Source organism: Geotrypetes seraphini, chromosome 12, assembly GCF_902459505.1.
Source record: "Geotrypetes seraphini chromosome 12, aGeoSer1.1, whole genome shotgun sequence".
Lineage (NCBI taxonomy): Eukaryota > Metazoa > Chordata > Amphibia > Gymnophiona > Dermophiidae > Geotrypetes > Geotrypetes seraphini.
Genome location: NC_047095.1, coordinates 96,297,901 through 96,310,106, shown reverse-complemented (window position 1 = coordinate 96,310,106; position 12,206 = coordinate 96,297,901). Strand labels below are relative to the sequence as shown.

The 12,206-nt window shown below is 48.1% G+C and overlaps 1 protein-coding gene across 1 annotated transcript in view; it reads right to left on the bottom strand.

Moving 5' to 3' along the window:
* Positions 1 to 12,206, bottom strand: part of LOC117346144 (vomeronasal type-2 receptor 26-like) — a 77,151-nt gene that overhangs the window by 17,833 nt on the left and 47,112 nt on the right. The window contains exon 5 of the mRNA XM_033915546.1: positions 6,402 to 6,442. Within this exon, the coding sequence (XP_033771437.1) occupies positions 6,402 to 6,442 (41 nt within the window). The remainder of the gene's footprint in view (positions 1 to 6,401; positions 6,443 to 12,206) is intronic.

Sequence of the window (12,206 nt, the reverse complement as noted above, 5' to 3'; positions counted from 1 at the left end):
TCCTCAATGAATTCCTCGAGTTCCCTGACTTCCTTCTCGATGTGTCTCTCACTCTTGAAGTCTTCAAATGCCCTGGTAGGGTCCTCTGTGGTGTAAAGTCCTTCTAGCTCCTGTATCTTGTCCTCAAGTCGCTTGACTTCTTTCCTCAAGCTTTTCAGCTCCTGACACCGACTGCATACGTATGACTGTCTCCCCGAGGGGAGGTAATCATACATATGACAGTCCGTGCAGAACACTGGAAAGCTCATCTTCTGGTTACCTTCTGCTTCCATCGGGGTTACTACTTTAAGAAAACAGTTAAGTTTACTTGCTCCTTCTGTGCCTGCTTCCTTCTGCACCTGCTTCTTGCCTTGCTGCCTTCTTCTTTGTGTGGGCTGCCTACGCTCTACCTTTCCTTACTTTTGCTTGTGTGTTTGTTCCTTCTGTGCCTGCTGCCTTTGCACAACCTTGCCTAACTTTTGCTTGTGTGTGGTTGTTCCTTCTATATCTGCTTCTTGCCTTCTTTTCTCTTCCTTACCTTACTGCTGCTTGAATGTGTTCGTCCCTTCTGCATCTGTTTATTCTTACCTTCTGTGTTTCTGTGCTTGCCACTTCTTTACCTTTCAGTCCTTCCCTGTGCTCTTGGGTGTAGTGACTTGGCCCTTCTTGAGGCCCTTCGCAAAGGCGCTCTCGCTAAGGCGAGCACCTTTGCCCCTCGCCTTCGCCGCGTGCCTAATGGCTGTGTGCCGTTGGCTCCGCCCCCTTTTATGGGGGAGTTCGGTTGCTGATTCTCTGACGTGGTGGGGGTGGGCGGAGCTAACTCTCGCCCTGCCCCTAGCCTCCTGCTCTTCTCTGTCTCCCTCCTCTGCTCGTTTCTGCTTTTAAAACTGCTTTTCTCCCTTTCTCCTGCTACTCCTCTTGCTTTCCTCCTTGCTTCTGCTGCTCCTCTTGCCTGATGCTGTGCAGGGACTGTAGGGACCTCCCAGTAAAGAGACTTGGGAGTTCTGATCGGCAAGTCGATGAAGCCTTCTGTACAATGCGCTGCGGCAGCAAAAAGGGTGAACAAAATGCTAGGAATGATAAAGAAGGGGATCACGAACAGATTGGAGAAGGTTATCATGCCACTGTACCGGGCCTCACCTGGAGTACTGCGTCCAGCATTGGTCGCCGTACATGATGAAGGACATGGTACTACTCGAAAGGGTCCAGAGAAAAGCGACTAAAATGGTTAAGGGGCTGGAGGAGTTGCTGTACAGTGAGAGAGTGGAGAAACTGGGCCTCTTCTCCCTTGAAAAGAGGAAACTGAGAGGAGACATGATCGAAACATTCAAAATACTGAAGGGAATAGACTTAGTAGATAGACAGACTGTTCACCCTCTACCAGATCAAATGCTGTGGTGAGATCTAGTTGTATAATCAGCATTTTTTTGCCTGTGCTGAGGTGTTGTCTAGCTGTGTCCAGAAGGGAGCCTAGTAGTGTCTCAGTGCTGAATTTGGTTCTGAATCCAGACTGTGTAGGGTGGAGTAAGTTGTGGTTTTCTAGGTTGTTGGTGAGGAGTTTATCTACGAGGCCTTCCATTAGCTTGACATATAGTAAAATTGAGGCTATGGGTCTATAGTTGGATGGTAAGATCAGGGTGGCGATGATTTCGGAGAGGTCTTATGAGAAAAGGCCATCTGTGAGCATAGTTTGTATCCATTGCATGAGAAGAGTGCAGAATTTTAGTCTGGAGGTTTTTAATAGGTATGGAGGGCATTGGTTGAGCTTGCAAGTTGCATGGCTGTATTTTTTAGAGTTTGTTAAGGTCGGACCATTGTATTGTAGAGAAGTGGGACCAGGTTCTATCTGCTGCAGCTGATTCTTTTTCTGTGGGGAGCATTGTGATATCTTCTAGGTGGGTTGGGGTTCCTGCAAAGTTTGTCGTGGTAGTTGTAATTTTGTTTTTAAAGTATTCAGCTAAAAGGGTGGCTGAAGGTGGAGGGTTTTCATTTTTGGCTAGGTAGGGTTTGGTGTCTGAGTTCTTTTAGTAATTGGAATAGTTTTTTGTGTCTTGAGCTTCTATGCCTATTTGGTTTGTGTAGTATGTCTTTCTTTTTTCTTTTAGTTTTAGTTTGTATTGTTGGTTTTGTTTTGTCCATGCTGCTCTTGTGTGTTCTTGGTTAATTTTTCTCCATTTTCTTTCTAGTCATCTGCATTGACTTTTGAGTAGGAGTAGTTCATTGTCGACCCATTTGTCTGATTGTCTGCTGATTCTGGTTTGTGTTTGTATTGGGGCTAGCTCGTCTAGGGTAGTTGTACTTATATTGCACCATTGTGCATTGAGGTCACATTCTTGGATTGTAGTGTCTGTTTTATTCCAGAATTTGGAGGGGTCGATATACTAAACTAAACTAAACTAAACTAAGCCTTAAGTTTATATACCGCATCATCTCAACGGAAGTGGAGCTCGACATAGTTTACAAAGCTTAAAAATATAAGAGCATATGGATAGAGGGGATGTAAACAGGAGAAGAAATGTTATATGTTAGAAAAAAGCCAGGTTTTCAGTTGTTTTCAGAATAGTTGGAGTCCAGGTTCCGCAGCGGGATAGTGAGATCATTCCAAAGGCCCATGATTTTGGAGAGGAGGGATTTTCCCAGTTTCCCCAGTATGTAATCTGTAGGTTAAGCTTTGGGATTATGGTTTGGTTTTGCCTTTGGCCCAGTTGATATTGAAGGTGTATGTGTAATGGTCTGAACAAATGGATCTGGACCGTTTTCCATTTGAGGTTTGAATCTCTGGTAGAATGGACTGTTGGGTCATGAAGGCTGCAATGTCAAGTTCTCGTGTGTGGTTTGTGGGTCTAAGATCTTGTAAGTTAAGGCTTTGAGGTAAGATAGTAGGTTTTCTACTTGCTTAGAGGTTTGGTCTTCAGATGGAGGTTTAGATCACCTAGAATTAGGTTGTAAGTTGCTGTTAGTGAGTTTTGGTATATAAAATCTTCAAATTCTGGTCTTGCTGTGTTCCAATTCCCTGGTGTTATATAGCAGAGCTTGCAGGTTATGGATTCTTTTAGTGTGGTGCATGAAAGTTGGCAGGATAGTAGATACATGTATGAAGTGGACATTTTGTCTAGTACATTTAAGTTTAGGGAGTTTCTGACTAATATGGCTAGACCTCCTCCTCTTTTTTTCCCTCTGCAGGCCACTGTTATGTTGTATCCCTTTGGGTAAATTTCTGTTATCCTGGGGTCTGAGTCTGAGGTTAGCCAGGTTTCAGTGAGGAAGAGGCAGTCTAGATTTTCTGTTTTTATCCAGTCTTATATGTGTTCTGTCTTTGGGCCTAGAACTCTGTTTATATAGGCACATGTTAGTGTGGTGTATTCTGTTTGTGTACTATTTGTTGTTTTTGGGTAGACAAGTGCTCTTGTTTGAGGGTGTGGTTTAGTCTTGGAAGGGTTTTTGGTCTTCTTCTCCATGTTGGTGTGATGATGTGGTATATACAGGTCTGGGAGTTTATGTTTCTGTCTGTAATGGTTCTCCTGGCTGGGTGGTGAATTCTATTTGTAGTTGAAATAATTGGTATTGGAGAGATGTTGTTTGCCATAGGATGCTCCCCTAAACCCCCAGAACCCATCTGGTACCTTTTCCCATTGTTAGCAACAGGGAAGTTTCAATTTTCAAGTTTGTTTAAATCTTGATATACCACTCATCAAATGTCTAAGCGGAAGTACAGTCCCTCTACCTTCAAGACCCACCGATCCAAAATGATGGGCCTTCCTTCCTTGGTGTATCATGTAATGCATGTGGAAGGGCACAAGGCACTGATTGGCTCAGATGCCTAAAGACCCTCCACGTAGGTCTTAGTCTCTCTATTACCATCTCCATTTTGCCCCTTTCCCAGCACAAATGGCACAGCTTCTTTCTTTGTCTCCTTCTGCTTTCCCATGTGTCCCAGCATATAGCCCTTTTTCCTCTCCTTCCCATTCTAGCTCCCCCATGCAAAATCTCTCCATAAAATTGCCCTATCCGCCTCCCCCACCTTCTACAGTCTACTCTGGCCCCTCCCCTCCAACCTGCCATGATTCCATGTTCTTAAACAAACAATAAAAAGCATAATAGGGCTATACTTCATGGTACAATGTGAGAGGTTCCAGCAGAGCCTATATGTAAAAGTAGCACCATGAAGCTCTGTGCCAGCTCTATCATTTTTTTTGTTAAAGAGTAAGGAACTGCAGCAGCCTGGAGGGGAGGGGGTTAGGAGTGGATTTTGGAAGGTACAGGAGGCAGATGCTGCTACTATTTGGGTTTTTATCAGGTACTTGTGACTTGGATTGGCCTCCATGAAGACGGGATATTGGGCTAGATGGACCATTGATCTGACCAAGTAAGACTATTCTTATGTTCTTATATGAGCCAATTGTAGAACAGTCAAGCCATTTTGATATCACTGATGAGGTTGACTCTTAGACATTGGTGGAATGAGGCATTATGACATCACAATCTCAGCTCTAGAATGTTGCTACTATTTGTGATTTGCCAGGTACTTGTGACTTGGATTGGCCTCCTTGAAGATGGGATACTAGGCTGGATGGACCACTAGTCTCACCCAATAAGGCTATTCTTATGTGCCTATGAGACAAAGAGGTAGCAGGGGCACAAGGGGAAGGGAGTCAAAGGAAGGAACAGACTAGTGGCAATTGGAGGGCAAAGTCCCCTCTTCTCCAAACTACACTCATTCTGTGAATCAACATTTCTTCCTTCTCTTCCTTGTGAGTTTAGCACTAGAGAATGAAACGGTGACTGTTACCCGAGGCTAGTTGTGCCAAAAATGGTAGAAAAAAATATTCACCACAACTAGGGGGACAAGGCCATTTACTGCCCCATGGAGCGGTGAATGGTCTTGTCTCTACAGTTAAGGGAGGGAATGTACATGGTCACCGATCGAGCTCCCATCCTCCTTACTAACAATTGCCGCTGCCGCCATCTGTTCGATCACCACCTCTGCAGTCAATCCGGACATCTATCTCCCTCTCTTCCTTCCCCTTACCTTCATGGCGAGTGATTTCTACATTTTTTTCTATGAGCAGCCAGAGCCTTGCAGTCACTTGTGGCTGCCTGAAAGGTCTCCTCTGATGTAATCGGAAACCAGAAGTTGCATCAGAGGAGACCTTTCTGGCAGCCACACATGACTGCAAGGCTCCGGCTGCTCATAGAAAGAAGGGTGGTGGATACCTGGAATGCACTTCCGGAGGATATGATAGGGCAGAGTACACTGCAGGGTTTTAAAGAAGGACTGGATAAATTCCTGAAGGATAGGGGGATTGAGGGATACAGAAAGAGGTGGAGATAGGTTATAGAAAGAGTAAGGGGGATTAAAGGATTTAGACAAGGATCACCTTACTGGTCATGGGCCGCCGCGGGTGCGGACTGCTGGGCGCAATGGACCTCTGGTCTGACCCAGCAGAGGCAACTTCTTATGTTCTTAATATATACAAACAAACCCTATGATGCAAGACTATGCATGCAGTACAATCCAAGAGAAAAAGAAACAAATACATTTCTTCCTGAACTGTACAAAATACTGACAGCAGATGTAAATTCTCAAAATTGACATAATTTATTCACTAAATTAAAAAATAAAATCATTCCCCCCTACCTTTGTTGTCTCCCTCCCTCCATGCTATGCCTTACCTTCTGGCCTGCTCCTGCCTGGCCGTTTTATGCTGCCCCCGGTGTTATCTTCAGGCTGGCTCCCCCTTCCTCACTAATGCAGTGCACAAAGCTGCGGGCAGTGGCTCCTATGCGCATCCCGTGCCTTATCTGGAAGCCTTCCCTCTGACGTTGCGACATCAGAGAGAAGGCTTCCGGTTCAAATGCAGGACACGTGTAGGAGCCACTGCCCGTGGCTTTGTGCACTGAGTCAGTGAAGAAGAGTGAGCCGGCCCAAAGATAACGCCGCATCGATCGCACCACGGACCGGTGGTTGAGGAACACTGTTTTGGATCTTATGCACGTGCCGGCCCTGTGGACTGGCAGGAAATTTCTGTGGACATGCACCAGTCCATGGACCGGTGGTTGAAGAACATTGGACTAGAGTACATAGAAAAAGAAGCATAAGAGAAGTAAGAACTATAGCATTATCATTTCATTGAAACTGTAGTCAAACCATTTAAAAATTGCGAGATCAACAAAGTTTTCAAAGTTTTACGAAATAATTGCAACTGGCGTATAAGCCCTGCCAGCTGAACATCTCTTTCTCTAATTCAGCAGCTAGAACTTTGATTTATAAAATGACAATTGTACAGAATATTCTTTATTTTTATACTTTAATAAAATAAGTTCAGTATAAAACTATTCAAAGTGGCGAGGCTTGTATATATGGGATCAGATGGTTTGCGGGGATGGGGCAGTGGTAGAGACTGAGCTCATGGGGATGGGACAGTGACGGGAATAGGGGACAAATTTTTCCCCATGTCATTCTCTATTTAGCACCATTTTCCCCTTGCCCCAGGTTACCAGACCTCTGGTTTTCCCTGGACATAACCTCCTTTTTGAGGTTATGAGGGGTCTGAATGGCTTTTCAAAACCTGGCACTTTGTCTTCTAGTGATGAGCGATGTCAGGATGGCATCTGCGCATGCTCGAATGGAATGTGGTAATATCTCATGCATGTGCATGACATCATTGTGTCACACTAGCACATGCGCAGATGCAATTCTGACAAATAAATAGGTTGAGGGGGTGGAGCTCGGGTAGAATGGGGCGTAACTCAGGCAGATTGGCGTGTGGCTGGGCCAAATTGGGGGAGGCTGGGGGGGACCATTGGTCCAGATTTTCATTTATGGAAATCTGGTAACCCTACCCTTGCCCTGTCATTCCTGAGTGCTGTAGTGCACAGAAATCTCTGGGTTTTTTTCCCCAGGTACAGTGGCGGTAACGTATTGGTGGGACCAACTGACATCCTTCTGCAGCACCCATCCCTCTAATATAACTTCCTGTTTATACATGGGTGTGATGCTGCAAGGGAAGGATCCAAGTCAACCATAGAAATGTGTTACTGCTGCTGGCACCTGATAGAAAAGCAGGTTTTTGTATATCACAGTCCTCAGAAAGGACAAGGGAAGACTTGTGAGAGGGAGAAGTGCTGGACTTGCATGGGAGGGAAGGGAAAAACACTATTTGAGAACCACTGGCCTAGCTTAACTTTTGGTCTGGTGAGGTCATGAGTGCAGGCATTTGGCATCCTTTAGCACCGGCACTCTGAACCTGAGCCTCACCCGGTTCATTGATTAAACCAGCCCTGGGCAGCAATAAATGTCTTAAAAATGGGATGAATAATGACCAATAAATACACATGGGGCACCATGTATAGTTTTCCCTGTAGAATCCAACAAAATTCTCCTTTTTAATGTATGTTTATGTTTATTTGTATTTATATACTGCTCTTTGATTATAACATCAGTGTGGTGTACATCAATTAAAAAAAGGAAAAGAACACCAAATATTCATGATACATGGATTAAAAATAAATAAATAAATACCGCATTTTTCGCAGAAGCACTTTTTTCCCCCAAAAAAGTGGGTGGAAATATAGGTGCATCTTATGGAGCGAATATACCCCCGGCACCTTTATAAAATCTTAGTCCAGCTCTGTATCGGCAGGAGCTTTCCGTGCTCCTGCCCCTCCCTCAATGGATGGCTGCCTCCATGTCTTGTGGCAGAATGGTACACAAGGCAGGAGTGAGCTTTTTGCACTCCTGCCTGGTCCCACACCACTCCCTGAATGGCTGCCATTAGTTCTTGTGAGACACGAGATCTAATGGCAGCCATTCAGGGAGTGGCATGGATCCAGGCAGGAGCGTGAAAAGCTGACATAGAGGCAGCTATCCAGCGAGGGAGGGGCAGAAGCGTGGAAAGCTCCTACCGATACTGCACTGGACCAGGATTTAAAAAAAGTTACCGGGGGGGTCTGCCTATGGGGGGCTGCCCTGTACCTGTGGCTGCCTATGAGGGGGCTGCCTCGTACCTTGTTCCCTGTCCCAACCTACCACTAGACAGGGTACATCATTTTTTCTTGGTTTTTCTTAATCTACAGGTAGGTGTATCTTATGGTCAGGTATATCTTATAGAGTAAAAAATACAGTAAATAAATAAAATAAAGTGAAAATAAAAATCATTTTGTTGCTGTATTGAGAGGTGCTTAATTGAAAATTAAATTCAAATCATAAAGGAAATAAAAACATACTTAAACTAAAATAAACAGGAAATGCCAATCCAAATAATTAAGGGTCTGTTTTACAAAGCTGCACTAGCAGCTGCAGTGCAGTAATGGCCCCAAAGCCCATAGAGATTTAAAGGGCTTCTGAGCTGTTGCTGCGCAGCTTTGTAAAACAGTCCTTAAGTTTTTAGCTTGGCTCTAAATGTAATATTAGTAAGCTCACCATGAAGTTCATTAGGAAGTGAGTTCTACAAGAAAGATACTGTTGCAAAAAAAATGCAGAATTTTGAGTTGACTCTTCATACAGGCACCTACTTGAAAAGAAGGCATGTTTAGGGGTAGAGTTTGGGCATGGATTATGCTAAGAGCTGGTATTATCCCAGGACAAGCAGGCATGTGGGTGACGTCATCCACGGAGCCCCGACGCGGACAGCTTTTCAAGCAAACTTGATTGAAGATTTCAAGTTTGCTGGTGCTGCACCACGCATGTGTGTGCCTTCCTGATCCACTAGAGGGCGCATCCCCTCCTCATGGTCTTCAGTTCTTAGTTTTCCGGGAAGCCAGAAAGCCCTGTCTCTCTTCTCTGCGTTCTTCTAAGTGCCTTTCTAGCACCACGGCTTCTTTATTTTGTTAGGGAGTCGCTGTGCGTTTGTTGATTGATCGTGTATTTCTTTGTTTAAAAAAAAAAAAATAGGACTTTTTATTGTGTTTCTGCTGGTTCCACCGGCAGGCCCTTCTTGGGCCTCAGCCATGCTGCTATGCCTCATTTGGCTGCAGCTGTATTTTCTTCTTCCCTGGCCTCTCTCTGGGCTCACCTCGATTGAGCAGAATGGCCGGGACCCTTTTTCCTTCGTTGGAATCGGACTGAGTAGCTTCGATCCCCGGTAAGTCTTCTTTCTTTCTTTTTGTTCTTCTAGGTGTGTTACCTCGGTAACGCCATCGACTGAGTCTCAGGCATTCCAGGCATCGAGTGCAGTCATGCCCGCCTCTACGAGACCTTCGAAGCGTGCCTCCTTTCATGGGAATACTCTTCTCGAGGTTGCCCTTTATGGAGCGCACTGCTGCACCTTTATTACCAGTTTCATTGGTACGGTGCTGACTTCTGAACCTCGACGGACTTTGGTGTGCCTCGACGTCGACTGAGGCTTCGTGCCTCGACGTCGACTGAGGCTTCGTGCCTCGACGTCGACTGAGGCTTTGTGCCTCGACGTCACCTGGGGCTTCGTGCCTCGACGTTGCCTGGGGCTTCGTGCCTCGACGTCGACTAAGGCTTCGTGCCTCGACGTCGACTGAGGTTTTGTGCCTCGACGTCGACTGAGGCTTTGTGCCTCGACGTCGTCTGAGGCTTTGTGCCTCGACATCGACTGTGGCTTGGTGCTGGACGTCGGCTGAGGCTTTGTGCCTGGACGTCGTCTGGGGCTTTGTGCCTCGACGTCGTCTGAGGCTTTGTGCTTCGACTTTCTGCCTTGACGTCGACTGGGGCTTGGTGTCTCGATGTCGACTGAGGCTTGGTGTCTTGACATCGATGGATGCTTTGTACCTTCGACGTCTGCTGTGGCCGTGTGCTCTGCGTCGCCTGACGCTTGTGCTTCGACGTCGCCTGAGGCTTGTGCCTCGACGTCGACTGAGGCTGGGGGCATCATCGTCGGCTGGAGCTCTGTGCCTCGTCATTGACCGAGGCTTCATGCCTCGCCGTCGACTGGGGCTTTGTGACTTGACGTCGCCTGGGGCTTTGTGCCCTTTGGTTGGCTGTGGCCTTGTGCCTCGAAGTTGACTGTGGCTTGGTGCCGCAACGTCGCTGGGGGCTTTATACCTCGGCATCGGCTGAGACTTTGGGTCTCAGCGTCGACTGCGGTTTTGCGCCCCGTTATTGACAGGGGCTTAGTGCCTCGATGTCATCTGGGGCTCTGTGCCTCAGCGTCTCCGGCTCCTGTTCGAGAGGGTTCCCCGCTTTCTCTTCGGTTCATTCCAGGCAGACGTGATGGAATCTTGTAGGATGGAGTTTGGTTTCCTAGAGGAGACTCTCTCCCTGCTCCGGCTCTATTGCTCCACCATGTGCTGTCTTGCTTGGCGCAGAGTGTGGCTGGGGATCCGAACCTCCAGGATTGTCTTGCCACTTTTACTTGCTTGAGTACTGCGCTTCTTGAGGCCTCTCTTGCGGAGGCCACTACCCGCCTCTCAGAACGCAACCGGTCCTTCACCTCTTGGGACGCCTTCAGCTGAATCCTTTCTGCCTTGGTGGTTTGGACTCCTTCTCCAGAGGGGCCCTCCGGATACCTTTCTTGTGTTATCTTGGCCTCCTTCGCAGCAGCCGCAATGGCTGCAGCAGCGCCGGGTTATGGTCCAGCCGCCTGCTTCGGCGACTCCTGGCTGTCTTTTTGACTATTCTCGCAGAGCCTCCGGGCTGCTCTCCTTCTGGGGATTCCTCCCCTCCCTTCGGGAGGGGTGTCTCCGTGTCTACGCACCGGGAGTATAGCCTTGCCTCTGTCAGTTGGGCGTTCCCATCCTCCCATCTGCGTCTGGTCCTGGCCCTTCGTGACCTGCACTAGTTTCTAGTCCGGGAGCGGTTCAGACTCTGTCCGCCCCAGTCTCGGGAGTCCATCGGGGCGGACCTGGACCCTTCTTGTCTCGGCCTCAGGGAGAGGCCCTTGTTTGTTTATGCCGGAAGGTGGCCCCTCTGTCCTCGGTCCGCCTCCGGTCTTTTCTGCCTCTGCCTCGGCAGGCCGCCTGTCTGCGCCTGAGTCATCTGGTGTCTCAGCGGTCTTCGGCCTCGGCTGAGCTGATGCTGATCCTTTTGGGATCATGGGTCTCCACGGTTCATGTCCCGATGTTCGCCTGGTTTCATCTTCGTGTTCCCCGCTGGACCCGAGCATCTCAGTGATGGCAGGATCGGGATCCCGCTTCCCAGCACATTGTGGTGCCTCCCTCCTTGACACATTTGTTTCGTTGGTGGGCCACCTCTTCGTATCCCCGCATCAGAAGGTTCTGCCAATGGACTCCTCGGCATAGGCTTAGGGGCACCTCGACGGCCTTCGGACTCAGGGTCTTTGGTCGGGTGCGGACCGTCGCAGCCGCATCAATCTGCTGGAGCTCCGGGCCATTTACAATGCCATGGTGGATTTTTGTTATTGGTTGCGGGGTCCTGGTGCGTCCCAACATCCCGGTGGCGATGTATTCTGTGACCAAGTCAGGGTGTACAGGTTCCCTGTTACTTTGCAGGGAAGCCCTTCGTCATTGGCAGGGGGAGTTACACCACTACTTCTTTCTTCGGGCAGTGTATTTCCAGGGTGAGCAGCATTGTCTGGTGGACACGTTGAGTCGCCCTTTTCGGCCGCATGAATGGTCGCTCCATTCTCAGACTCTGCAGCATGTTGTTGTTCGGTGGGGAACTCCACAGGTAGTTCTGTTCACTTCGCCCCTCACTCACTGGTTGCCTCGATATTGTTCGAGGATGTTCTCCCAGGGTCGCATCGAGGTGGATGCTTTCCTTCTCGATTGGATGAGCAGGTTCCTTTATGCGTTCCCTCCCTTTATTCTGATTCTCAGGTCTTTGATACACCTCCTGTCGGTCTGCGCCACCATGATCTTGATGGCTCCTCTGTGGCCTTGGCAGCCGTGGTTCTCCCTGCTCCTCCAGTGTGTCAGGGAGCCTCTGCTTCTACCTATGTTCCCTTCTCTGCTGTCTCAGTGTTGAGGTTTCTGTTGCATTCCAATCTGCAGTCTCTACACTTATCAGCTTGGTTCCTCGCACCGTGCCTCCCTCCTTCTGTTTCTTTCAGTCGGTGGGGGTGTTCTCGAGGCCTCTCGAAAGAGCTCCACTCGGCAATGCTATTCCCAGAAATGGTCCTGATTTGCTGCGTGGTGTGCTGAGCACCGCATGGATCCGCTCTCTGCCTCCTTGTCTTCAGTGCTGGATTATCTGTTTCACTTGTCTCGGTCTGGTCTCAAATCGTCATCTATTCGAGTCCACCTCTGTGCATTTGCTGCCTTTCATTGGCCGCTTGATGGGACGCTGCTCTCCGTCCATC